The sequence below is a fragment of the Somniosus microcephalus genome, chromosome 5 (genome assembly GCF_052327205.1).
Source record: "Somniosus microcephalus isolate GS21.2 chromosome 5, FLI_Smic_1.0, whole genome shotgun sequence".
Lineage (NCBI taxonomy): Eukaryota > Metazoa > Chordata > Chondrichthyes > Squaliformes > Somniosidae > Somniosus > Somniosus microcephalus.
The window spans coordinates 100,836,588-100,863,266 of NC_140991.1; the positions used below are offsets into that span (position 1 = coordinate 100,836,588).

At 45.7% G+C, this 26,679-nt stretch overlaps 2 protein-coding genes and 1 long non-coding RNA gene across 4 annotated transcripts in view; 2 read left to right on the top strand and 1 right to left on the bottom strand.

The window, feature by feature from the left end:
• Positions 1-946: 946 nt before the first annotated feature.
• On the bottom strand, positions 947-15,075 carry LOC147117233 (biotinidase-like). Of its 2 annotated transcripts, XM_085988041.1 has the most exons (3): positions 14,863-15,075; positions 9,908-10,057; positions 947-2,837 (listed from the first exon to the last, which is right to left on the bottom strand). In XM_085988041.1, the coding sequence occupies exons 1-3, from the start codon at positions 15,073-15,075 to the stop codon at positions 1,701-1,703; spliced, it is 1,500 nt and encodes a 499-aa protein (XP_085844167.1). In that variant the 3' UTR covers positions 947-1,700. The 2 variants fall into 2 exon arrangements, with proteins under 2 accessions (XP_085844167.1, XP_085844168.1); XM_085988042.1 differs by lacking the exon at positions 9,908-10,057.
• Positions 15,042-26,679, top strand: part of LOC147117234 (uncharacterized protein C2orf66-like) — a 115,639-nt gene continuing 104,001 nt past the window's right edge. The window contains exon 1 of the transcript XR_015078401.1: positions 15,042-15,129. The gene's annotated coding sequence lies outside the window, so the exon portion shown is untranslated. The remainder of the gene's footprint in view (positions 15,130-26,679) is intronic.
• LOC147117235 (uncharacterized) lies at positions 17,729-21,130 on the top strand. The gene is made up of 2 exons (XR_015078397.1): positions 17,729-19,003; positions 19,050-21,130. It is a non-coding gene; the product is annotated as an uncharacterized LOC147117235 (long non-coding RNA).

Here is a 26,679-nt window from a genome sequence, read left to right on the forward strand (position 1 = left end):
TTCTCAGGCTGCGCGTCAGAGGCTGATCAGAAGTAGCTTCTAGGCCCCTCTCACGGAATGCTTGCTGCCATTCCAAGACCAGGAATGGAACCGGTCTGATACCCCCCAAGCCTGTGAAGGGCAAGATGCATGTAAATAGCAGGCATGGCCATTGTAAATGAAGAAAGTGTTTCATTACACAAAATGTGGTTCCTTCAAACATGAGAAAGCTATGGCAACAGAAAGCAAAACTAATACACTGACACATAACTGGCTCTCACACCCGGGAGACTGTCCAAAACATAAATCACATTCCGACCATCTTCCTTGGCCTTGATTTCACTGCGCCAACCAAAGCATCCAATGCCCCATCAGTGAGGCGTTCCGCCCTCTGCCTCACCCTTTCCATGTCTTGCTAGGCTGGTACGCCACAGGTAGGCTCCCACCGCTTTGAAGGCCTACAAGGCAGTGTGTCTGGTGATGCCAATTGACCTGCCCCTTTAAGAGCTGGCCGGCGCCAGTGTGTCTCAGGGAAAGTGATTATTGACAGCACCGTCGCTGCGCCCCGCCGCCGCGAAATTGGGTTGCGCCGCCGAGTTAGCGCCTTGAGTAGTGTGCAGCGCCTGATTTAGCGCCGCAATCACCATTAAGGGTGCTGCAACCCAATATCGCGCTAGGTGGTGCTAAATTGCGCCTGGTGCTAAACTTTGCACATCGCCAGGACTAGCGCCCCAAACGCGGCTATACTGAATTTCTAGGCCACTATCTGCTCGATAACCTAACTTCCCACAAGGAGTTTCATAGAAAAACAGAGAAATCCAAGCAAAAATCCAAGCGCCTGCCTTATGCACACTACCCCTTGTTTCAGTTAACAGTCACAGCCCCACGTTGGGCGCCAATCTGTAGCTTTCAAAAGCTCTTATAATAATTTGTCCTTGACTACACAAACCACTCTGGTAAAGGTATATTGTGTATAAATAAAACAGGTTTATTAAGCATTAAACATCCAGTACAAAGAAGTAATATTTAACAAGATAGTCGTCGCAGTTTGTTCATTGAACCCCGGCGTTCCTTCCGAGTGAATGTGGCATGGTCTCTTTAACTCTTGCTGTGTTCTGTTGACTGAAGCTTCTCATCCTCTGGTTTCGCGCTGCTTTCAGTGTTCAATAGTTGTTCCTTTATACCTTTTTTTCCCTTTCAAAATACATAGCAACTTGCAGCTGCTTGGGCTATTACACAATTCTGACCTTCACAAGTACCGTCTATGACTCCCTCCCCTTTTTCTGCTGTGAGCTTTGAGTATGAGAACTTTTACATCTTTTGCCTTTCTCATAGCCCATTATCTAGACTGGTTTGAAACTTCAGCGATAAGGGATGTTAGGTATTGAAAACCCTCTATCTTACTTTGAGACTTAATGTTTTGTCCTTCACTGGCTTTTTGTTTTTAATATACAGTAACAGAAAATCTGCACTACCTCAGCACTATTCTTGCAGTTAACATAATGTTGGCTTAATTTTACCATAATGCTTTGGTCTCAGCTATTCGCCATTTTTTACAGCCTTTTTAGGTTTTTAGCATACAATTTCACATATTATAGTTACATAAAAATGGTTATAGAATCTTAATAATGTTTACTAAATCCTACAGGTAGATTCTATCCTACAGATTATATTTTATTTAAGACATATCACACTCAGAAATCTATTTGCATTTTATAAAGCTAATCTTTTTTGTACCATCTCCCATAGAGTGCTGCAGTCACAAGTCCTGCTGGCATCCTCTTCTTAGTCATGTAATAATTATTGTCATACCAGCCTCTGGTATCTGCACGATAAAGTTTCATCTCAGTAGCTAGTATTTCTGGATAAATATGGTGCGTGCTAAAATTCCCCCACAACGTAAAGTCTATGATGTCAGAGGCAGTTGTAACGCTTTGTCCACAGGTGTCATAGCTAGAGCCTGCACACTTCACCAAGGCACATACTTGCAGGTAGTAGGTGCCATGTCTTGTATGAAGCCCATCAAAGGCTCCTAAAGCATAGAGATTACTGGTTGTGTAACTACGTTCGTAGGTTACATGGCAACACAGGGTGTTGGAACAGACGTGGAGGTTACCTTCCATGCCTGTCACAGAGATAAAAGTATAATTATCATGCATCATCAAAGCATGGAAGATACTACCAGGACCATCCATGTGGGACACTGTTGAACTTGTCAATGGGCCAATGTTCCTCTTAAGAAATGATGATGTCATCTGAGACTTTGACAGTTCCAGGCTGTGGACTTTGCTGGGTGTATTTATAGGAACTTTGGCCACAAGAAGTTTTCCTTTGCTGCTCTCCATGTTGTAGTAATAGAGGGAATCTGAAGGCATGTAGATGCCACTTCCTGTCATTCTGTATTCTGGATGATGCTGATTGGCTGCAAGAAGATTAATACTGAATGCAGTTGCAAATGCTTGATGAAACTCTATTGCAGACAAAAGTGGGAGCGAGTTCATCCAGGCTGTGGGAAATATAATTTGTTTCACACCATAGTTCTCAATCAAGCTTACTGCTGGCTCATAGAACAATATATCAAAGCAGGTAAAGATGCCAAATCTTCCAGCAAAAGATGTATTAAAGATGACGTGCTGCACAGTCTTAGGTGTATCAAAAGCAACCTCAAAGAAAAGGTTCTGTTTCCGGTATTTAGCTATTAGAACACCATCAGCATCAAAAACCACATCTGTATTAAACTGATATCTTCCATCTGATGGACACCCACAATCACTATGCTCACAGGTCTGTCTTTCCCCCATGTTTGCTATCAAGTACATATTGCTGTTATTTGCCATACAGCTCAGTTGATGAAGGACCTACAATAAAACAGATATGAAAATATTACCAAATTTTGTGATTAATGTACATTTTATTTCAACAGAGGATTAAAGAACAAGGAACCATGGCATACCCTTCTCTGCAAAAATCTCATCCCTCACTAAAGTGTGTTTAAAGCAGCGGTTTACTTAAGTCAAAATGGTGAGTTATTCCCCTCATGCACTGATATCTAGGGAACTAGGAAGCAAATTTAAGGTGGTTCCCTGAGGAAAGAGGGAGAAAGGAAAAGGGAAGCAGTTAGACACAGACCCCAGTTTAGAATGGTGCTTTCTAATGCTTGGAGGCAAGACAGCTCCTGTGATCGGTCATGAGGTACAGAACAGGTGGAGGGAAAACTGAAAAGCATTGGTAACCCAATTCCAATTCGGGATATTTCTAAGTTGCTGCACTTGTTTGCTATTAATTGTTTGCTTTAAATATATTCCAAAATACAGTAGAATAACTCCAGAGTAAGAGTAGCCAGTTAACAATTGTTTAATCAAGTGCAAAACATACTTCAGTAAGTAGGAAAAAATTGAGATCGATGCAGTAAAAATTTCAGTGTCAAAACTAGACTCCAGATTAACACAAAAATTGACCTAGTTAAGATAGCTAAACAATAATGCACATCTGCAAGAGCACCTGATTAACAAGATTTTAAAAATGTATCCCTGTGCCAGTCTTGCCATCTTGGAGACGAGCTGGTGTATGAAGCTGTACGTTGAAGTTCTCATACTGTTGTAATCTGACTCTATTTCCGAAACAGTGCATTGTACAAGTGCAGACAGAATCTGCAGACAGAATCCTCTGCACAACTCCACAATGATAAAATCAGCATTATACAAATGCAAGTACTTTTGTTAAACATTCGCAGTTTAACCTGTCGTTATTTTTGTTGGAAGTAATGGCAGATGGATTTTAATGTGGCTAAACGTAAGATAATGCACGATGGGAAATAAAACATGAAACAGGTACACAATGAAAGGGCAAGTGGACACTACTGAAGATTCACCAAAAACAGCCAGTCAGCATAAAGCATATACTCAAGTACTTGGTGGATCTTCAAGGCATTTAAATACAAGTTAAAACAAGTCATCTTCTATGGATCATTGGCGAGATTAGACTTGGAACTTTATCTTATACCATTCTTTGGGATGTGGTCATTGCTGGCAAGGCTGGCATTTATTGTCTATCTTTAGTTTCCCTTGGAGGCATAGAAGGCATAATTCCTCAATTCCCCTGCTCCCAGTGGGGAGCCATGCCTGCAGGGTACATGGCTTGGAGAATTGGAACTATCATGTCGCAGCGCTATTTCCTAACTGCTCTTCCAGCAAGTGCAACACCTCGCTGGGAGCAGAGAATCACCCCTATAGTTAATACCACTGATTTATCATTTTCAAGGAAAAATGGATAGATATATGGAGTGAAATCCCCCCAAATCCTGGTAAAATCCCAGAAAATCCTGTAATCACATGAAATAAAATGAGAGTATGACTTATTCATGTTCCATAAATCAATAGCCCTAATTAGAAATACAGATTGTGGAATGCAACCCCTAAAATATAGGAAAAATGCCAGAATCCGATTAAATGAAGCAGAATTTGATTTCTTCAGTCACCATAAAACAGTGGCCCTTTATATAGTGTGTGGCTTTAGGCATCAAAAAGATTTCAAAATAGACTGGGAGGGTTCAAAGAGGTATGACGAGATTTCTTCCAGGACTCAGAACTGAAAGTGACAGATAACATAGATGTAAATCTGCTGTCTAACCTGGACTGTGAGCAAAGAATGAAAACAGGCATTAAATGATCAAATCATCCCCATCTGACTACCCACCCCTCACACTCACCCTCATCCTAATGTAGTAATACCAAGTAACACCACAGAACGAGGCCATTTGGCATTGGCACCACACTCCCTCATAGTCACCCTCTACAGATGTAACCTACACATTCCTTACTCATATTCCATCGCTCTCACTCAAAGTTTTCTTATTTCCTTCCTTTAAGGAAAAAAGAGAGCCCGCAATAAGAGGAAGAGGGAGAGAACAGGAGGTGGCCCTCCATCCTTCAGTAACTTTGCTGCAGCAGAGGAGGTGGCCCTGGAGGTCTAAAGAGTTGCAGAACAGCTGGCGGTGGGAGGAGAGAGGGGGACCTCCCAGCAACCTGGTGACAGAATTACATGTCATACAGCCACATGGCATACAGCAGTCAGTGAATGTTCATCACGTGCATAATGGTATCGTTACCCATTCTTAATAACATTTCTAAATCATCTCTTTACTCTCCCACAGGTCCATCAAGAGGCCCCCCCACAGGAGGAAGGTGACTCCTCAGAGGTGTCTCCAGCCTCTGAGGGTGCACCATCAGCACACCCAAGCGCACCCAGCACCAGCGCAGATATGCACACTTCGGTGGGTCCTATGCGAGATAGAGTAGTGTTGTCACCTGGTGAATCTCACATCACAAGTGAACAAGAGCAGATGGTATTCACAGGAAGAGCAGTGGAGACTCCTCGCCGGAGGTTGCAGGACGCTCTAAGCTCTGCTCAGCTGTATGCAGACACTGAGCTCGGGGCCATCGACAAAAAGGGTGATCCTGGAAGGGCAGCAAGAAATGCAGGAGGCTCTGACAGGTTTTGCAGCCGCGGTGTCTGCAAATGTGCAGAGAATGGAGGAGTCCATCTCCAACATGAGCACTACCATGTCGCAGGTGATGGGAACGATATGTTCTTCCATGGAGCTAATACCACTCACATGAGCACATGCTAGCTATGGAGAACAGATGGCAGAGCCTCATAGACCTCTTCTCTAGGAGGGATATAAATGTAGACTTGGGTCTTCACGGCCCCACTGCTGTGCATACCAGCAGGGAAGCGTGGGTGACACATGAGAGGGATGATGGTGAGAGGGGACATGGAAGTGAGGGCTCTTCTCAAAGCACTCACACTTCTCCCCCATTGCTCCCCCGACCCCAGTCAGAGCCCCAGATGCTGCCTCGGATCCCGATGGCCGAGTCTGCCCTGGACAGTTGCAGGAGAAGCAGATTTTGGCGGGGCCCTCACAGGCTCCAAAACCCAGAGGACGTCCGCTAAATGTGTCAAAGCATTCGCAGCAGGGCCATGAGCAGCCTGCCTCTACCTCTGCTGAAGCCACAGGGGTTGCACCTCGTAGAAGCACACGTAAAAGAAAAATGACACAGAAGTAGATGCATAAGGTTAAGCAAATGGGTGCATAGAGATGTCATAGAGTCATAACGGCACAGAAGGAGGCCATTCGGCCCATCGAGTCCATGCCGGCTCTCTGTAGAGCAATCCAGTCAGTCCCATTCCCCCGCTCTATCCCCGTAGCCCTGCAAGTTTATTTCCCTCAAGTGCCTATCCAGTCTCCTCTTGAAAACATTGAGTGTCTCCGCTTCCACCACTTCCGTCTGCAGCGAATTCCAGGTCATCACCACTCGCTGTGTAAACACATTTTTCCTCACATCCCCCTTGTATCTCTTGCCCAAAAACCTTAAATCTGTGTCCCTTAGTCCCTGTACCATCAACTAGTGGGAACAGCCTTTCCCCATCTAGCCTATCCAAACCCGGCATAATCTTGTACACCTCTATCAAATCACCCCTCAACCTCCTTTGCTCCAATGAAAACAAATCTAGCTTCTCCAACCTGTCCTTGTAGTGAAGATATCCCCCATCCCCGGAACCATTCTGGTAAATCTCCTCTGCTCCCTCTCAAGGGCCTTCACATCCTTCCTAAAGTGTGGTGACCAGAACGGGACGCAATACTCCAGTTGTGGCCTAACCAGTGCTTTATAAAGGTTCAGCATAACTTCACTACTTTTGTACTCAATACCTCTATTTATGAAGCCCAAAATCCCATATGCTTTGTTAACCACTCTCTCAATGTGTCCTGCCACCTTCAGGGACCTATGCACATTAACTCCCAGGTCCCTCTGTCCCTGCACACTCTTTAAAACTGTGTCATTAAGTGTATATTGCTTCTCCCTGTTCCTTCTGCCAAAATGCATCACCTCACACTTCTCTGTATTAAATTCCATCTGCCACTTGTCTGCCCATTCTGCTAGCCTTTCTATGTCCTGTTGCAGTCGATTGATATCATCATCACTGTTTGCCACACCCCCAAGTTTGGTGTCATCGACAAATTTAGAAATTCTACTCTGTATTCCAATATCCAGGTTATTTATATATATCAAAAAAAAGCAGTGGCCCCAGCACTGACACTTGGGGAACACCACTGCCTACCATCCTCCAGTCTGAAAAACAGCCATTTAACACAACTCGCTGTTTTGTGTCCTTAAGCCAATTCCTTATCCAAGCTGCCACTGACCTACCTATTCCATGAGCCTAAATTTTGTTAACCAGCCTTTTATGTGGTACTTTGACAAACGTCTTCCTAAAATCCATGTAGACAACATCCATTGCATTCTCTTCATCGATCCTCCCTGTTACTTCATCAAAAAATTCAATTAGGTTATTCAAAACACATTCTTCCTTTTACAAATCCGTGTTGGCCCTCCTTGATTAGCTTAAACCTCTCCAAATGCCCGTTAATTTTTACCTTGATTATTGTTTCTAAAACTTTCCAGACCACTGATGTTAAACTGACCGGCCTGTAGTTACTAGGATTGTCCTTACACCCTTTCTTGAACAATGGTGTCACATTTGCCACTTTCCAATCCTCAGGCACCTCCCCCGCATCTAGGGAAGATTGGAAAATTATGGCAAGCCCTTCCGCTATCTCCTCCCCCAATTCCCTTAGCAACCTGGGATGCAAGCCATCTGGACCAGGCAACTTGTCAACTCTAATCATACCCTTTCTAGTACATCCTGTCTATCAATTTTCACCCCCTGTTATTGTTAAGTTTCTGTTACTGTTATCACAAATATAAATCTATTTATGTTCACCACTTTCAGGTCATGCCCATTTTTGTCTGCTACTTTGGAAGTGGCTTTGTGAGTTGGAGTGAATGGTGAGACACAACATTACCTCCAGCAATAGTGGTCAGTGTGAAAGGAATGGTTCGGTCATTGTAGGAATGCTTTATGCTAATGTTGGGGGGGCGGGGAACTTGGCAAAACATGTGGCAGCCATATGGGTGCAATGCAGGAAGTTAAGTAAATCTGGCCATGGTGAGCCCATCCCTGGCCTCCTGGGCAGCAATGTGCTCTGGTGCTGGTGCCTTCTGGACCTCAGGTTCGTCCAGCTCCTCCTCCGTGTCTTCCAGCTGATGCTCCTCCTCCTCTGAAGAGGCAGTGCGCTGTGCGTCTTGCTCCTCATGCAGCTCTAATCCTCATTGCTGCGCTATATTGTGCAGCATCTAACAGGCTACAATGATTCTAGAGACCCTGGTTGCTGCATACTGAAGGATTCCTTCAGATCTGTCAAGGCATCTGAAGCGCATCTTGAGCATGCCTATTGTCTGCTCTATGACACATCTGGTGGACATGTGGCTTTCATTATAATGCTCCTCAGCCTCATTGGCCACGTCTTCAGTGGATAGCCCTTGTCTCCAAGCAGCCAGCCAGTAAGTGTGTTTGGCGATGTAACGAGATGAGGGAGAGTGGACTGGCGCAGGATGAGTCATGACAGCTGCCAGGGAACTTGGAGCACACATGCATGATAATCTTCCTATGGTTGCAGATGAGCTGCACATTGAGGGAGCGCAGGCCCTTCCAGTTCACAAACACTCCTGGGTGATGTGGGGGTGCTTTGATGACATGTGTGCAGTTGGTGGGATGCCGCAAATGTCTGCTGCCACTCCCTGGAAGGAGCCTGAAGCGTAGAAGTCAAGGGCACTGGTGACTTTGACAGCCACTGGTAAGGCATGTCCACCTGGTCCTCTGTGCTTCAGGTCTTGCTCCAGCAAGCTGCAAATGTCTGCGACGATCTGGTGCAATAGCCTGAGCCTCCTTTGGCACTGCTGCTCAGTCATGTTGAGGAAGCTCATCCTCTGCCTGTATACCCTGTGTTGGGGGTATCACCTCTGGCGCGGTGCAGCCCTGCGCTGATGTCTTCTCTCCTGTGGAGCATCAGGTCGTTGAGTGGTGGGGCTCATCCTGGTCCGATTGTGAGGACCAAGGTGAGGCAGTATAAGCGTCACCCATGCTGATGTAATAGATGGCAGGTCAAATAGAGATCAGAGGAGTAATCTGTCAATGTTGAGATAGTTACTAGCAATGTGGTGAGAGTGGCTTCCAAGGTTGCAGAAAAGACTTGCAAACTCTAGACACCAAAATCTGTGTTCAAAATGGAGTCAACACGAGCCTTTCCCTTAGACAAGTAATGAGGTGTCACATGGGAGCATTTATTTCGATTTCCATGCTCTGCATTAATGACCTCGATCAATGGCCACTCAACCTCCGCCTCAAGTTGACAGATGTGGTTCCCGAGCTGTTAAGGGTCTTCCAACAAGGATTTAATGAGATTAATTAGGTCGCCTGCCTCTGCCATTCAGGTCTGTGGCACATGGCCCGAGTTAAAGGCGTGAGGAGGAGGGATGACAGCGCGTTCCCGACACACTTGCATTTTATGCAACCTTTACTGCTGACCCGACTCCAAACCCAAAATTATTGTTATTCTGCTAATAATGAAATGTATGGGGTATTTTTACAAACCCGCGCTCAGTGGGAAGCCGCGCCTGCCGTGAGTGCATATTGGGAATTCCTGCCATGGATTTCTGTCCATTAAAAGGAATGGATGGAAAATAGTGTATGGCACACAAACCAATTCCCAATATACACTCCCAGTGGGCAAGCCCCAATGCCAGGAGCGTGATTTTGCAAGCCCACCCCATTAAACTCAAAACCATTTTTAAAATCCAAATATGAATAGATTCTACACAAACACAGTTCTATATGGAATGTGCTGTAAAATTTGGAGAAATTTACAGTGAAACCAATGCAATGTTACAATCAGTAAATGTCCGCTTTATGCAATGTATGCTGGGTAAGTTGATTAAATGCTTACAATTAAGAGTTGCAAAAGAGATACAAGATTTATTAGGATGTAACAAGATACTTTAATTAAGTGCAGACTTTGTACAGCCCCTACCTCTGTATTATTAAATGTCGTCGGATCCAGACAGGGATTCCATTTAATAACAGTAGGATCTGGGATAGGCTCCAAATATGGAAGAATAGAATCTCTGCTGAAATCAAAGCCATACAGACCATCCTCTGGAAATACAATTATCTTAGCTCCCTGTAGTATGGATCAAAAAGAAGAATTTGATGCATTAGCATGATCACATTTATAAACAAAGCCCTAAAAAATAAACTGAACAACTGTAGTGACTGGTTTGTCAGAACAGTGCTAATGCTGCACTTACTGGCAGGATAGTACTAATGCTATACTGCGTTAGCAAGACCAATGCCAAGCTACCAACTATTATAACCAACATCACTGGAACTGTGACATGCTAAGTTACATGTCAATATGAGGCAGCTCATGAGACATGAGGAAAAACTTTTTTACGCAGAGAGTGGCTAGGATCTGGAATGCACTGCCTGAAAGGGTGGTGGAGGCAGACTCAATCACGGCTATCAAAACGAAATTGGATAAGTACCTGAAGGAAAAAAAGTTGCAGGACCACAGGGAAAGGGCAGTGGAATGGGACTAGCTGAAGTGCTCTTGCAGAGACCCGGCACAGACTGGACGGGCCTAATGGCCTCCTTCTCTGCTGTAACCATGCTATGATTCTATGGGCTAGAAATTCAGGGCCTTAGCGCCTCCCGTTATCGTCTCTGGGGGGGTGATAACGGGGCGCTAAGGTTTTACTGCCTTGGCGCGGTGATGTTACCGCCACCCGCAAAATTCACCTGCCGGTTTGCGGTGGCGGTAATCCCTATCACCACGCCCGCCTGCGGCCGGATATCGTGACGTCATCTGGCCACACATCATCTCGGTAGGAGCCAAAATTCATTTTCATTTCTGCCCCCTGAAGCATCGCCGGGTGAAAACAACGCCAGCTTCAGGGGACGTGCATCAGGCGACCGGACGCTTCGAAGGCGATGCTTAAAGGCGAGTTGGCCGAGGTAAGTAAAAAAAAAAGGTACCTTTTTTGATCTTTTTTTTGCGGGTTCCTGCCCGCGATCGATCTGCCTGCCGCTCTGAGTGAGTGCCAGGCTGATCGCGCAGGTTCACCGCTCCCTTGGTGGTCCAGGTAGGTGCCCTTTCTTTTGCAGAGCCTGCCATTTAAGGGAGGGTCGGAGCCTTTGAACGTGGCAGAGCTGCACGGCCCAGTGTGCAGTGCTGCAGAACTCCCCGTCCCGCCTGCTGCCGATCGTGCTCCAAGAAGGAAGTGGAGCGCTTGATTTAGTGCCCCACCTCCCTCTTGGAGCGGGAAAACTGAATTTTAAAAAACATAGCGCTTGCCGCTAATTTTCCAAACTTTTAAAAGTTATGGCCCCCAACCCAATTTCACCCCCTATGATTCTAAAAGCCATGCATGTAGCTAAGGATGGGAGCCAAATCAAATTTAAACTGGAAATGGGCTACTTGCAGTGTGGATTGGCCTGTTCAACAAAAAGGGGCAAATCATTCTTCTGCCCACGTAGGCCTTTATTGTGGATCTTAGCATTAATTTCCTCTCTCCTCCGACTCAGAACGACATAGGTTCAAGCCCAACTCCAGAGACTTGAGCACATAAGGTTTAGAGTAGTTATGCAAAAGGACAAGGAAAAATCAAATGTGAAAATATTCAGCTGGAGGAGTGCTAATTTCAGTGAGTTGAAAAGGGATCTGGCCCAGGTGGATTGGAATCAAAGATCGGTAGGTAAACCAGGAAATGAGCAATGGGAGGCCTACAAAGAGGAGATAGTTCAGGTACAGACTAGATGCATTCCCACAAGGGGGAAAGGAAGGGCATCCAAAGCTAGAACTCCCTGGATGACTAAAGATATAGAGATTAAAATGAAACAGAGAAAGGAGGCTTACGATAAATGTCGGGTTCAGTAGAGAGCCAAGCTGAAAACAAAAAGTATGGGGGAGAACTGAAAAAGGAATTAAGAGGGAAAAAGACAGTGTATGAGAAAAGATTACCAGGTAATGTAAAAGGAAACCCAAAAGTCTTTCATAAATATATAAATAGTAAAAAGGTTGTCAAAGGAAGGGTGGGGCCAAAAAGCAGATCTTCTGGTGGAGGCAGGGAGCCAGGCTGAGGTATTAAATGAATACTTTGCGTCGTCTTCACTAAAGACGAGGATGATGCCAATGCCACAGTAACGGAGGATGTAGTCGAGAAATTGGATAGGATAAAAAGATAAAGGAGGTATTTGAAAGGTTGGCCGCGCTCAAATTAGAAAAATCACATGGTCTTGCAGAGATTGCAGAAGCTATGGTCACAATCTTCCAATCTTCCTTAGATATGGGAGAGGTGCCAGAGGACTGGAGGAATGTGTTTAAAAAAGTTGAGAGGGATCAACCCAGCAGCTACAGGCCAGTCAGTCTAACGTCAGTGGTGGCAAAACTTTTAGGGGGCGAAATTGGGTGCCTTTGTGCCTCCCGTTAGCGCCCCCAGGGGTGCTAATGGAGCGCAAATGGCTTTGCGATCGGGTGCAGCGCCAACATTGACTCCCGCCATTTTCAGCAGGAGTTTTGCGGCGGCACTGTGGCGTTGCACCCGGATCTCCTTCGTCCGGAGATCGTGATGTCATCACCGTACGCATCGCCCCGGTAGCACCTCGACTGAGTGGCTGCCTCCTCCCTCGCACCTGTTCTCCTCCTCTTCGTCCTCCTCATTGTCATAGAAATATTGAAACATAGAAGATAGGAGCAGGAGTAGGCCATTCAACCCCTCGAGCCTGTTCCGCTTTTAAATGAGATCATGGCTGATCATCCAAATTCAGTACCCTGTCCCTGCTTTCTCCCCATATCCCTTGATCCCTTTAGCCTTAAGAAATATATCTAACTCCTTCTTGAATATATTTAATGAATTGGCCTCAACTGCCTTCTGTGGTAGAGAATTCCACAGGTTCACCACTCTCTGGGTGAAGAAATGCCTCCTCATCTCAGTCCTAAATGGCTTACCCCTTATCCTTAGACTGTGACCCCTGGTTCTGGACTCCCCGCCATCAGGAACATCCTTCCTGCATCTAGTCTGTCTAGTCCTGTTAGAATTTTATAAGTTTCAATGAGATCCCCTTTCATTCTTCTAAACTCTGGCGAATACAAGCCCAATCGACCCAATCTCAGAGAAGGTAAAGGCACATGTAGGATGAAGGCATTGTGGCTGCCGCCAGGATAGCGGGCATTGACGATCAGGATTTGCCATGTGTGATCGCACAGCACCTGCACATTAAGTGAGTGGTAGCCTTTGCGGTTACGGAATAGTTTAGGATTGTTATGAGGTGCCAGCAAAGCGACATGGGTGCAGTCAATGGCGCCCTGCACCACGGGGAAGCCCACTATCCTGGCAAAGTCACATGCACGTTCGCGCTGCCTCTCTCTGGTCACGGGGAAGGAAATGTAGTCCCTTCTCCTTCTGTACAGAGCATCTGTGACCTCGCGGATGTAGCAATGGATGGCAAACTGGGAGATGTTGCCTATCGCACACTGGTATGATCTGTTGGTGTAGAAATTGAGGGCGACGGTGACCTTGAGTGCCACTGAGAGAGCCGTGGTGGTCCTGATCTGAGGCTCGAGGTCTGGCTGTAGGAGGTGGCAGAGCTCTGTGACCACGTCCTTGCTGAAGCGGAACCTTCTAACACACTGGTCCTCAGTGAAATTCATGTAGGAGAACTGGTGCCAGAATACCCTGGGTGGGTAAGGCCTCCTGTTGAGAGCCCTATTGGCCCTCCTACCACTGGCCACATTTTGCACTTTTTCCCTGTGCTTCAGTTGCCTCTGACGTTGACGCTGGAGGGCGAGGTCCAGTGCCAGTACAGCCCCCATGAAAGGATCCAAATATTGCACTTTCCAATTTCCCCTCAACGAAACTGAAGAATCTTTATGTGCCAGAACACTCGTTCAAATGCAAAACGCCAAAATTGGTCAAAAGGCCTCTTTGCCCATGTGAAACTAACAAAGCAGCATTGTTGGCCAACAAAAAATAAACCGGATGTGGACGCCTTTAAATAGCGCTCCTCCCGGGGATATATGACTGAAAGCCCCCTCCTCTACCTGTCTTTGTTAATGGCAGGCGCACAAGCATCGGGCGAGAGGGAATATTTCATCCAGGGCGCTGAGCACGGCAATGACGTCACGATCTCCGGCTGCAACTTCTTACCGCCGCCGCAAAATTGCTGAATTTAGCGGGAGGCGTTGATATCGCCGCACCTGGTCGCAAACCCATTTGCGTCCCGTTAGCGCCCCCAGAGGCGCTAATGGGAGGCGCAAAGGAGCCCAATTTCTAGGGTATACAGGGCAGAATTTCAGTTTCCAGATGACCCAAAACTCAGAAATGTAGTAAACAATGAGGAGGAGAGTGTGGGCAGAGACATGGAAGATGAAATTTAATTCAGAGAAGTATGAAATGATTAATTTTGGTAGGAAGAATGAGGGGAGGCAATATAAACTAAATGTACAATTTTAAAGGGGGTGCAGGGGCAGAGGGACCTGGGGGTGTACGTACACAAGTCTTTGAAGGTGGCAGGACAAGTTGAGAAGGCTGTTAAAAAGGCATATGGGATCCTGGGCTTTCTAAATAGAGAATAGAGTACAAAAGCAAGGAAGGTATACTATACTAAACATTTATAAAGCACTGGTTAGACCCCAGCGCATGTGCGGATGCCAGAAGTTACTTTCAGTTTTACACAGTAATGATGTTGACAGTTCCGTCGTCGTTACAACCACAAATCCCGGGCCGATATGAAATGCCTTACAAACAGGAAGTCGCGCCCTAAAATAAACGCTTATTATTCCTTTGTGAACATTTTGCTACAAACTGAGTTTATATTCCTAGCCCCTGAAGTTATAAGGTTCTAATTCAGCCGCACTTTACCCCAAAGGGTAAATAAATGCGTCTGAACAGGCAAATCAAGTTTCAGGAAGCACTGAAGTTACTTTACCAGCTCACACGCTGCAAGGACTTGCTCTCGGTAGATGTCCAGGTTTTCCCCCATGTGCCTCAGTGCCGCCTGACGTGTGGAAGGGATCCTCGACGTTGGATTCAGCACCGTATTGTGTTCATAGACCGCCGCAGTGTAAACATCCAGCCCGCACACCGGGATTACAGAGCATTGCCACATCAACAACAGCCACTTCAAACAAAATGTCTCCATAACTGAAGCTAGATGTTTCGGTGCAACGGTAAATGCCAACACTGGACTCCCGAGGTTAGTACAGCTACTTGTACTTGAAACGTTAACGTCAAACGCTTATGGTGCAGGAGGGGTGGGGCTGGAAGTGTTCTGCCCGCCCCCACATCATCCCTTATGAACTGTGCAGCATTGCATTCTGATCTTGTCAACAGGATATCAGCTGGACTATCTGGACACTAACTTTCGATGGACTTTACTGCACCATTTTAATAGCTTGCTTATTCTTGCCTCTGCAGCGTTTCAAGTCATTGTGAAGTTCAAAGTGCAAGCCTCTCTACTGAAAATAGTATCTATTTTCACTGCTGTTTGCACCAGTTGCAGCAAGGGCTTTTCATTCTGTTTATCAACTAAAACAAATGTGTAAAACAGTTACAATAATATATATGGACATTATATATCATGGAACAACAACAAAAATTAAATGCAGTCATTGATTTTAAATAGTTTGTTCATTCTACAGGATAGCATGGAACAGCTAGTCAATTTTAGAAAAAAACAAAATTACAATAAAATGAGATAACAATCTTTTGTTCCAGTACAGCTACAACACTGGCATCTATCCGATAATGTGGAAAACTGCCCAGGTATGTTCTGTCCACAAAAAGCAGGACAAATCCAACCCGCCCAATTATAGCAAAATACTGCCCATTACCAGTTCGTCTGGTTTTGAATACCTTTTATTGTCTCTTTTACTTCTTTTGTTCGATCGCAGCCCTGTCTTCGATCTATTTTCTTTTCTTTCCAGTTTTGAAGAAGGGTTTCGACCCGAAACGTCAACTCAAATTTCTCTCCACGGATGTTGCCTGACCTGCTGAGTTTTTCCAGCAATTTCTGTTGTTATTCCGCCCAATTACCACCCCATCAGTCTACTCTCAATCATCAGCAAAGTGATGGAAGGTGTCATCGACAGTGCTATCAAGCGGCACTTACTCACCAATAACCTGCTCACAGATGCCCAGTTTGGGTTCCGCCCAAACCACTCGGCTCCTGACCTCATTACAGCCTTGGTCCAAACATGGACAAAGGAGCTGAATTCCAGAGGTGAGGTGAGAGTGACTGCCCTTGACATCAAGGCAGCATTTGACCGAGTGTGGCATCAAGGAGCCCTAGTAAAACAAGTCAATGGGAATCGGGGGGAAAACGCTCCACTGGCTGGAGTCATACCTAGCACAAAGGAAGACGGTTGTGGTGGTTGAAGGTCAATCATCACAGCCCCAGGACATCGCTGCAGGAGTTCCTCAGGGCAGTGTCCGAGGCCCAACTATCTTCTGCTGCTTCATCAATGACCTTCCCTCCAACATAAGGTCAGAAATGGGGATGTTCGCTGAGGACTGCACAGCGTTCAGCGCCATTCACAATTCCTCAGATAATGAGGCCACAGAGGCCAGTGTTGGGAAGAGTAGAGAGTGGCGGTACAGTGAGTATTTAAACTCAGTTTCGCGGGCTTTTTTCCTCAGAGGCTTACCAATCTCACATTCCGGAGCCACGTCACGATTCAAAAAGTGACGCGGGCAAGAGGAAGCAGCTGATTGGGTGAATATGGCCAGGTGAGTATTTATACTATATAGGTTGACAGTTAAGATTAATAGTTTATCAAATTTAGACGGTCTTAAATTTTTGTGGTTATAGTTTCTAAGGTCTCTGTTGTGTATCGGGGAGTGCTAGTAACCAAGGGCCCTTGAGTATATCATTTAATTGTAGTGTAATTAGTGGTATTGATTTGATTTAATTTAATTTAAATTAATTAAAGGGTAAGTCATGGCAGGACAGCTTGGCACCGTGTACAAACTGGACGGTTTGCACCTGGGCAGAACCGATGTCCCAGGGGGAGTGTTTGCTAGTGCTGTTGGGGAGGGTTTAAACTAAAATGGCAGGGGGTTTGGAACCTGTGCAGGGAGACAGAGGAAAGGGAAGCAAGGATAGAAACAAAAGACAGGAAGGAGAAAAGCAAAAGTGGAAGGCAGAGAAATCAAGGGTGTAAATCAAACAGGGCTACAGTAAATAATAATTCTAAAAGGACTAAGCGTGTTAAAAAAAACAAGCCTGAAGGCGTTGTGTCTTATTGCAAGGAGCATTCGCAATAAGGTGGATGAATTAGCTGCGCAAATAGATGTAAACAGATATGATGTAATGGGAATTACAGAGACATGACTTCAGGGTGACCAAGGCTGGGAATTTAACATCCAGGGGTATTCAGTATTCAGGAAGGACAGGCAAAAAGGAAAAGGAGGTGGGGTAGCATTGCTGGTTAAAGAGGAGATTAACACAATAGTAAGGAAGGATATTAGCTCTGATGATGTGGAATCTGTATGGGTAGAGCTGAGAAATCAAAGGGGCAGAAAACATTAGTGGGAGTTTTATACAGACCCCCAAACAGTAATGCTGAGATTAGGGATGGCATTAAATGGGAAATTAGAGACGCGTGCAATAAGGGCACAGCAGTTATCATGGGTGACTTTAATCTACATATAGATTGGGCTAACCAAATTAGTAACAATACTGTGGAGGAGGAATTCCTAGAGTGTATACAGGATGGTTTCCTGGACCAATATGTCGAGGAACCAACTAGAGATCAGGCCATCTTAGAATGGGTATTATGTAATGGGAATGTGAGGGTGCCAGTCAGTTCCTTTTTGTAACCTCTAGATGGCACCTTCACTGTCCCTTTGTTAATGTTCCTAGTTTTCTTTGTTAATTGCTCCTTGCTTTCTGTGTTAAGTCTTAAACAGCCTGTTAGCTGTTTATGGGTGGCACCTGGTTTTCTTGGTATATAAGTTTTCTGGTTGTTTCATTCTTTGCTCAGTCCTCACTAGGGTGTTAGTCTTGACAATGTTCCTTGTCTTGACTAGGTTCTCTGTGTGACTAGCCTTTCCTCTATGGCAGCTTGCCTTCACAAGCTGGCTGCCATAGTTCTCTTGAGCTATGTATCTAAGTCTGTGTTCTAGTTCTCTCGAGTTATGTATTTAAGTCTGTGTTCTAGTTCTCTCGAGTTATGTATCTAAGTTTGTGCCATAGTTCTCTCGAGTTATGTATCTAAGTCTGTGTTCTAGTTCTCTCGAGCTATGTACCTAAATCTGTGTTCTAGTTCTCTTGAGCTATGTATCTAAGTCTGTGTTCTTGTCTCTGGATTTAAGATGTATTTAAGTCTTGTTCTGTTGAGCTGCTTGTCTTGGTAAGGTGCTGTTTGGACTAGCGTGTTGCTATGTGGGAGCCGTTGGGATCTTGTCTTGAGCCTTGCATTGATAAGCCGATTACCCTCGGGGTAGCTTGTCTGGAGTTGTGCCTCGGCAAGCCGGTTGCCCCTTGTGGTAGCTTGTTGCAAGCTCAGTATAGACAAGTGGGCTTCCTCATGGAAGCTGTCCTGAGTTCCTATCTTGACTAGCTGTCTTGTAACTTGTCTCTAGTTCTCTTGTCTCTAGTTCTTATGTATATTGCTGTGTCCCTTGTGTTAATCTGGTTATGTGTGCATTTAGTAAAGTTCAAACAAAGTACTGTATTTGTCTCTTGTCTGGTTTCTGCACTTGGGTCCAGAACCTACCTTTGCCTGGAGAGCACGGCCTCGTATTTATACGGCCCCGTGGCTCCCCAACCCTGACAGTAGAACTGAGCCATACATGGACCCAGCAGAAACCAACCGGCTAAGGTTTGAAACTCTCGAGCTAAAATTTCAAGTTCTCTTAGGCGATATAAATTCTTGAGTTAAATTTTCTAGTTCTCTTGGGCAATTTTTTGAGTCTCCTAGGAGTAAGACCCCCCACTGTGTTAAAATTTCAAGTCTCTTGTGTTTAAATTTTTGTGTGAACTTTCGAGTCTCCTGGGCCTTCATAGTGTTAAACTTTCAAGTAAAATTTTTGAGTCTCCTGGGCTGTTACTGTATTTAGACCCCCAGGTGAACTCTCAAGTCTCCTGGGCCTCTATTGTGTTAGACTCCCCAGGTGAACTCTCAAGTCTCTTGGACCTTCATTGTGTTAGAATTTCGAGCAAACTTTCAAGTTTTCTGGGCCTGTGTTATATTTTCAAGCCGACCTCTCAAGTTTCTTGGGCCTCTACTGTTAGACCCCCAGGTAAAGCTTTCAAGCTTCCTGGGCCTCTACTGTGTTAAACCCCAAGTAAATTTTCAAGTCTCTTGGGCCTCTACTGTTAGACCCCCAAGTAAATTCTCAAGCTTCCTGGGCCTTCTGTGTTAAATCCCAAGTAAATTTTCAAGCTTCCTGAGTCTCTACTGTGTTAGAATTTTCGAGAACTTTCAGGTCTCCTATGTTAAATTCAAGTGAATTTTCAAGGCTACTGGACCATTACTGTGTTAAACTTTCAAGCTTTTCCTGGGCCTTCTGTGTTAAATCCCAAGTAAATTCTCAAGCTTCCTGGGCAAATTAAGTTTTCAAGCTCTCTGGGGCAAATGACTCCCCCCTTGTGTTTTTGTGTTTAATTCTCGAGTTCCCTAGGAAGAAGACTCTGTTGTGTTTTGTTATTCTCCTGGACAAATGAAACTTTCGAGCTCTGCTGGATAAGACATTCTCGAGTTCTCCTGGACAATTGAATTCTCAAGCTCTCTTGGACAAGTTAAATTCTCGAGTCTTTGCCTTTCTTGCATCCCTTCGGAATATAATTCATTGAGCGTGCTAACTCTGGAGAATGATGACTTCGTTGCTTATAAAGATTTTGGTCATATGATTGCCATGATATGTCCATGCTGCTAGTGGATGAAGAGGATGATTTCGTCTCGTGATTTCTGAACATCTGCAGTTCGTGAAAAGTTGGAATGGGAGATATCATTGCTTGAGAAGCTAAGAGGATTCGCCATGTGTACTAAAACAGACTTTCAGTTTTTTGACTTGGTTCTAAATGCCCTGGAGGGTGTGTGGTTGCCTCTGTTTTACACGTGTGACTTCGGATTGATCTAGCTTAAGCCTTTAAGTCTTTTCCCCACTTGGTTATCCATACCACTAATTCAGAAGTTTAGAGAATTTAAGTATTTGCTCTATGTTCATTTAAATGAGCGCCCAGTGTCTTAGCGCCCAGTGTCTTAGCGCCCAGTGTCTTAGCGCCCAGTGTATTTCGTGTTTAGTGTATTTTTCGTCCTGTGTCTTTCGAGCCCTGTTTGTCTCTCTCTCGAGCACTGTGTTTGGAACGTCAGGAGCCGTTCCTTGGGGAGGGGGTCCTGTGAGGGTGCCAGTCAGTTCCTTTTTGTAACCTCTAGATGGCACCTTCACTGTCCCTTTGTTAATGTTCCTAGTTTTCTTTGTTAATTGCTCCTTGCTTTCTGTGTTAAGTCTTAAACAGCCTGTTAGCTGTTTATGGGTGGCACCTGGTTTTCTTGGTATATAAGTTTTCTGGTTGTTTCATTCTTTGCTCAGTCCTCACTAGGGTGTTAGTCTTGACAATGTTCCTTGTCTTGACTAGGTTCTCTGTGTGACTAGCCTTTCCTCTATGGCAGCTTGCCTTCACAAGCTGGCTGCCATAGTTCTCTTGAGCTATGTATCTAAGTCTGTGTTCTAGTTCTCTCGAGTTATGTATTTAAGTCTGTGTTCTAGTTCTCTCGAGTTATGTATCTAAGTTTGTGCCATAGTTCTCTCGAGTTATGTATCTAAGTCTGTGTTCTAGTTCTCTCGAGCTATGTACCTAAATCTGTGTTCTAGTTCTCTTGAGCTATGTATCTAAGTCTGTGTTCTTGTCTCTGGATTTAAGATGTATTTAAGTCTTGTTCTGTTGAGCTGCTTGTCTTGGTAAGGTGCTGTTTGGACTAGCGTGTTGCTATGTGGGAGCCGTTGGGATCTTGTCTTGAGCCTTGCATTGATAAGCCGATTACCCTCGGGGTAGCTTGTCTGGAGTTGTGCCTCGGCAAGCCGGTTGCCCCTTGTGGTAGCTTGTTGCAAGCTCAGTATAGACAAGTGGGCTTCCTCATGGAAGCTGTCCTGAGTTCCTATCTTGACTAGCTGTCTTGTAACTTGTCTCTAGTTCTCTTGTCTCTAGTTCTTATGTATATTGCTGTGTCCCTTGTGTTAATCTGGTTATGTGTGCATTTAGTAAAGTTCAAACAAAGTACTGTATTTGTCTCTTGTCTGGTTTCTGCACTTGGGTCCAGAACCTACCTTTGCCTGGAGAGCACGGCCTCGTATTTATACGGCCCCGTGGCTCCCCAACCCTGACAGGGAAAGGATTAATTAGCAATGTTGTGCGAGGCCCCTTGGGGAGGAGCGATCATAATATGATAGAATTCTCCATTAAGATGGAGAGTGAAGTAGTTGACTCAGAGACTAGGGTCCTCAATTTAAATAAAGGAAACTACGATGGTCTGAGGCGCGAGTTGGCTAGGATGGATTGGGGAACATTACTCAAAGTGTTGACGGTGGATAGGCAATGGCAATCATTTAAAGAACGCATGGATGAACTACAGAATTTGTTCCTCCCTGTTTGGCATAAAAATAAAACAAAAAAGGTGACTCAACCGTGGCTAACAAGGGAAATTAGGAATAGCATAAAATCCAAGGACAGGACATATTAATTGGCATGAAAAAGCAGCAAACCTGAGGATTGGGAGCAGTTTAGGATTCAGCAAAGGAGGACAAAGGGATTAATTAAGAGGAGGAAAATAGAATATAAGAGTAAGCTTGCTGGGAACATAAAAACTGACTGTAAAAGCTTCTATAGATATGTGAAGAGAAAAAGATTGGTGAAGTCAAGTGTAGGTCCCTTGCAGTCAGAATCAGGGGAATTTATAATGGGGAACAAGGAAATGGCTGACCAATTAAATACATACTTTGGTTCTGTCTTCACAAAGGAGGACACAAAAAACCTCCTAGAGATGTCAGGGAACATAGGGTCTAATGAGAGGGAGGAATTGAATGAAATCAGTATTTGTAGGGAAATGGTGTTAAGGAAATTGACGGCATTGAAGGCCGATAAATCCCATGGGCCTGATAATCTACATCCGAGGGTACTTAAGGAAGTGGCCCTAGAAATAGCTGATGCATTGCTGGTCATCTTCCAAAATTCTATAGACTCTGGAATAGTTCCCATGGATTGGAGGGTAGCTAATGTAACCCCACTATTTAAAAAAGGTGATAGAGAGAAAACGGGGAATTATTGACCGGTAAGCCTGACATCGATAGTGGGGAAAATGCTAGAGTCCATTATTATAAATTATATAATAGCAGAGCACTTGGAAAACAGTGACAGGATCGGACAAAGTCAACATGGATTTACAAAAGGCAAATCATGCTTGACTAATCTACTGAAATTTTTTGAGGATGTAACTGGTAGAATAGATAAGGGAGAACCAGTGGATGTGGTGCATTTGGACTTTCAGAAGGCTTTCAATAAGGTCCTGCATAAGAGATTGGCGTGCAAAGTTAAAGCACATGGGATTGGGGGCAAGGTACTGACTTGGATGGAAACTGGTTGGCAGACAGGAAGCAAAGAGTTGGAATAAACGGGTCTTTTTCCGAGTGGCAGGCAGTAACTAGTGGGGTACCGCAGGGATCGGTGCTAGGACCCCAGCTATTCACAATATATATTAATGATCTAGACGAGGGAACTAGATGTAATATCTCCAAGTTTGCAGACGATACAAAGCTTGGTGGGCGTGTATGCTGTGAGGAGGATGCAGAGAAACTCCAGTATGATTTGGATAGGTTGGGTGATTGGGCAGATGCATGGCAGATGCAGTATAATGTGGATAAATGCGAGGTTATCCACTTTGGTGGGAAAAACAGGAAGACAGATTACAGGAAACTTTGTGCTATCCGGCACCGACGGGACCGAGCTGCTGCCGTTCCCTCAAAACTGCCGGACACTCCAGAGTTAATGTTGAAAGATACGGAGATTCTTATCTCCGTATCTGACAACAAACACTGTTGCTTAGCAACAGCTTCTAAACAGTCTGGTGCAGCTGCAAGCGTCTGTAGCTAAAGCTGTTGCTATAGCTACAGACCTTGCAGTGCTTGACTGGGGAAAAAAAAGCAAAGAAAACAAATGAAAAGGATAAAAAACGGCTCCTGATTTTGGCCGGTGGCTCCAGCTTGCTGGATGGTTCGCCGCCGGATAACTCAAAGTTTCCTGTATTATCTGAATGGCAATAGATTGGGAAAAGGGGAAGTGCAACGAGACCTTGGTGTCCTTGTGCACCAGTCGCTGAAGGTAAGCATGCAGGTGCAGCAGGCGGTTAAGAAGGCAAATGGCATGTTGGCCTTCATAGCGAGAGGATTCGAGTACAGGAGCAAGGATGTCTTGCTGCAGTTGTATAGGGCCTTGGTGAGACCACACCTTGAGTATTGTGTGCAGTTTTGGTCACCTTATCTGAGGAAGCATGTTCTTGCCATGGAGGGCGTGCAGCGAAGATTCACCAGACTGATACCTGGGATGGCAGGAATGATGTATGAAGAGGGATTGGGTCGATTAGGCTTATATTTGCTAGAGGTTAGAAGAATGAGAGGGGATCTCATTGAAACTTATAAAATTCTAACAGGACTAGACAGACTAGATGCAGGAAGGATGTTCCCAATGGCGGGGGAGTCCAGAACCAGGGGTCACAGTCTGAGGATAAGGGGTAAGCCATTTATGACTGAGATGAGGAGGAATTTCTTCACCCAGAGAGTGGTGAACCTGTGGAATTCTCTACCTCAGAAGGCAGTTGAAGCCAACTTATTAAATATATTCAAGAAGGAGTTAGATGTATTTCTTAAGGCTAAAGGGATCAAGGGATATGGGGAGAAAGCAGGGACAGGGTACTGAATTTGGATGATTAGCCATGATCTCATTAAATGGCGGAACAGGCTCGAGGGGCCGAATGGACTACTCCTGCTCCAATCTTCTATGTTTCTATGAAGCAGTCCATGCCCGCATGCAACAAGACCTGGACGACGTTCAGGCTTGGGCTGATAAGTGGCAGGTAATATTCGCGCCACAGAAGTGCCAGGCAATGACTATCTCCAACAAGTGAGAGTCTAACCACCTCCCCTTGACATTCAACGGTATTACCATCACCAAATCCCCCACCATCAACATCTTGGGGGTCACCATTGACCAGGAACTTAACTGGACCAGCCACATAAATACTGTGGCAATAAGAGCAGGTCAGAGGCTAGGTATTCTGCGGCGAGTGTCTCACCTCCTGACTCCCCAAAGCCTTTTCAGCATCTACAAGGCACAAGTCAGGAGTGTGATGGAATACTTGCCAATTGCCTGGATGAGTGCAGCTCCAACCACACTCAAGAAGCTCGACTCCATCCAGGACAAAGCAGTCTGCTTGATTGGCACCCCATCACCACCTTAAACATTCACTCCCTCCACCACCAGCGTACCGTGGCTGCAGTGTGTACCATCTATAAGATGCACTGCAGAAACTCGCCAAGGTTTCATGGCAGCAGCTCCCAAACCCGTGAACTCTTCCACTGAGAAGGAGAAGGGCAGCAGGCGCATGGGAACACCACCACCTCCAAATTCCCCTCCAAGTCACACTCCATCCTGACTTAGAAGTATATCGCAGATCCTTCATCGTAGCTGGGTCAAAATCCTGGAACTACCTCCCTAACAGCACTGTGGGAGTACCTTCACCACACGGACTGCAGCGGTTCAAGAAGGCGGCTCACTACCACCTTCTCAAGGGCAATTAGGGATGGGCAATAAATGCTGGCCTTGCCAGCGACGCCCACATCCCATAAACGAATTTAAAAAAAAATCTGTTGGAGCACAGATTGCTGGCCTGCTGCGAAATCATGAAAGCCCTGGTCGACGGTGGTAGACCCAGCCACGATAGCAGCAGTCAGAGCTTGTGTGGCATCAAGTGCAGTCTGAGATTGGATGCCAGCAACCATAGTCTGCATTACAGCACTAAGACATTGTTGCAATGGAAGCTGCCAGATCGCCCATCACACGTGGCATTAGGTCTGGGTCGCCATGGTCTCTCTGGGAGAGTACCATCCTTTGCCAACTGGGAATGATTGGCTCCATGACCTGTGCAGAGCCTTGTATGATGTTGGAGGCTGACTCCTCCACGCACCTTATCATTGCCGAGAGGCTCTCGGGCACCCTTGCCATTGCACCTATCATCTCCACGTGTATGCCCATCACCCTTCTTCTAAAGGCCTGCCCATTGAGGTCCTCATCTGAGTGCTGTGCAGCAGAACTCGCCCTTCAGGGAGCTGGGCCACAAGCTACCCATTCCCCCTGGCCTTACTGCTGCCCACTCGAAACGGTGCCTCACCCTGTGCAGATCCCGCTACTATACTAGCCTCTAAAGAATGCGTAGTGCCATTATCTGAGTTTGTGCCTGCGGGTGAGACATTCAGTGATGCGGTGTGTTCTTCCTCCTCCTCTTCTCCCTCCTCGCTCTCTACGTTGCCGCCAGGTACAGGCTGCTCAGATGCTTGCTCATTATCTGAAAGCATAAAGGCACAATAGTCGGGTTAAGGTGTGGAGAGGGGGGCAGGAAGGGAGAAATGCATGCATACAGCATGATTAGCTGGAAACTGCGAAACGCTTGTGGGCTGAGGGGGAATTGGGATATGAGAAGAAGGAGCAATGATGAACATACCGTTGTTGTCCCTAAGGGGGTAAATGTCGCCAGTGGCCACATCGCCCATCACCTGGCACCCAATAATCTGCAGCACGTGACTCTCCAGTGCAGACAGTGATTCGGTGTCGGCTTGTCCTCCGTCTGTGCACTCCTGCTCCCTCCTGTTGTGAGCCACCTTGGCCTGAAAGAGACAGGAAAGTGTGTAAGTGAGTGTGGAGCAATGTGTCTGGGTGATGTGCCTGCCATAGTTGAATAGCTGTCACTGTGTGCAAGGTGTGAGATGTGAGTGTGAGCGTTGGTAGATAGAGATTGTTGGTCGGTGAGTGCTGGGGGTGTGGTGCTTTGGGCAGTGTGTGAAGATTGTGGCTCAGATGGTGGTATGTAGCATTTGTTGAAGCATTTACTCACCCTGACCGCCGGAGTGAGGTCATTAAATTTCTTCCTGCACTGTGTGTGGGTCCTGGGGACAACAGTGCTGCCTGAGATGTGCTGTGCTACCTCCTTCCACATGGTGCGGAAGATTTGTGGTGACAGCCCCCTGCCACTTGCTGGGTAGAGCACCGCTCTCTGTCTCTCTACAGCGAAAACCAATGCCTCCAATGCTTCATCGCAGAATCTGCAGGCTCTCTCCCTGGTGCGTGGATCTGCCGTGAGCACACCTGGTTCAGTCCTCCGGCTCCGGCTCCGGCTCCTTCTCCTTGTCCTGCTTCTGCTTGCTTAGGCAGCTGCACAGCCAACAATGCTGAGAATGAGGTGATGCAGCATCAATGAACCTCCCCTTTAAGTACTGAAAAAAGCCTGGCAATCATGACTTGCGATTAGACTGCACCTGATATTGGTCCACCGTTTGAGTGTAATGCCAATGAGCTTGGGCTTTAAGACTTGAATCAGGACTCCAATCATTTTTTAGGGCAATGAGCACAAATTTTGCACCTGTCGCTGATTCTCCAACATTTCTATTGACACTGCCCATTCCTTGGCTATAATTAATTTCTAGCCCTTTACAATATTTAATCACAAAAATTCATGACCATTCTCGGAAAAGTTGG

Bases quoted from the DNA above. Each gene is read 5' to 3' on its own strand.
- LOC147117233 (XM_085988041.1), bottom strand. From the start codon at position 15,075: ATGGAGACATTTTGTTTGAAGTGGCTGTTGTTGATGTGGCAATGCTCT. The intron at 10,058-14,862 runs GTAAAGTAACTT...TCCATACTACAG, and splicing joins TCCTTGCAGCGTGTGAGCTG to GGAGCTAAGATAATTGTATT. The intron at 2,838-9,907 runs GTAGGGGCTGTA...GTTTTATTGTAG, and splicing joins CGACATTTAATAATACAGAG to GTCCTTCATCAACTGAGCTG.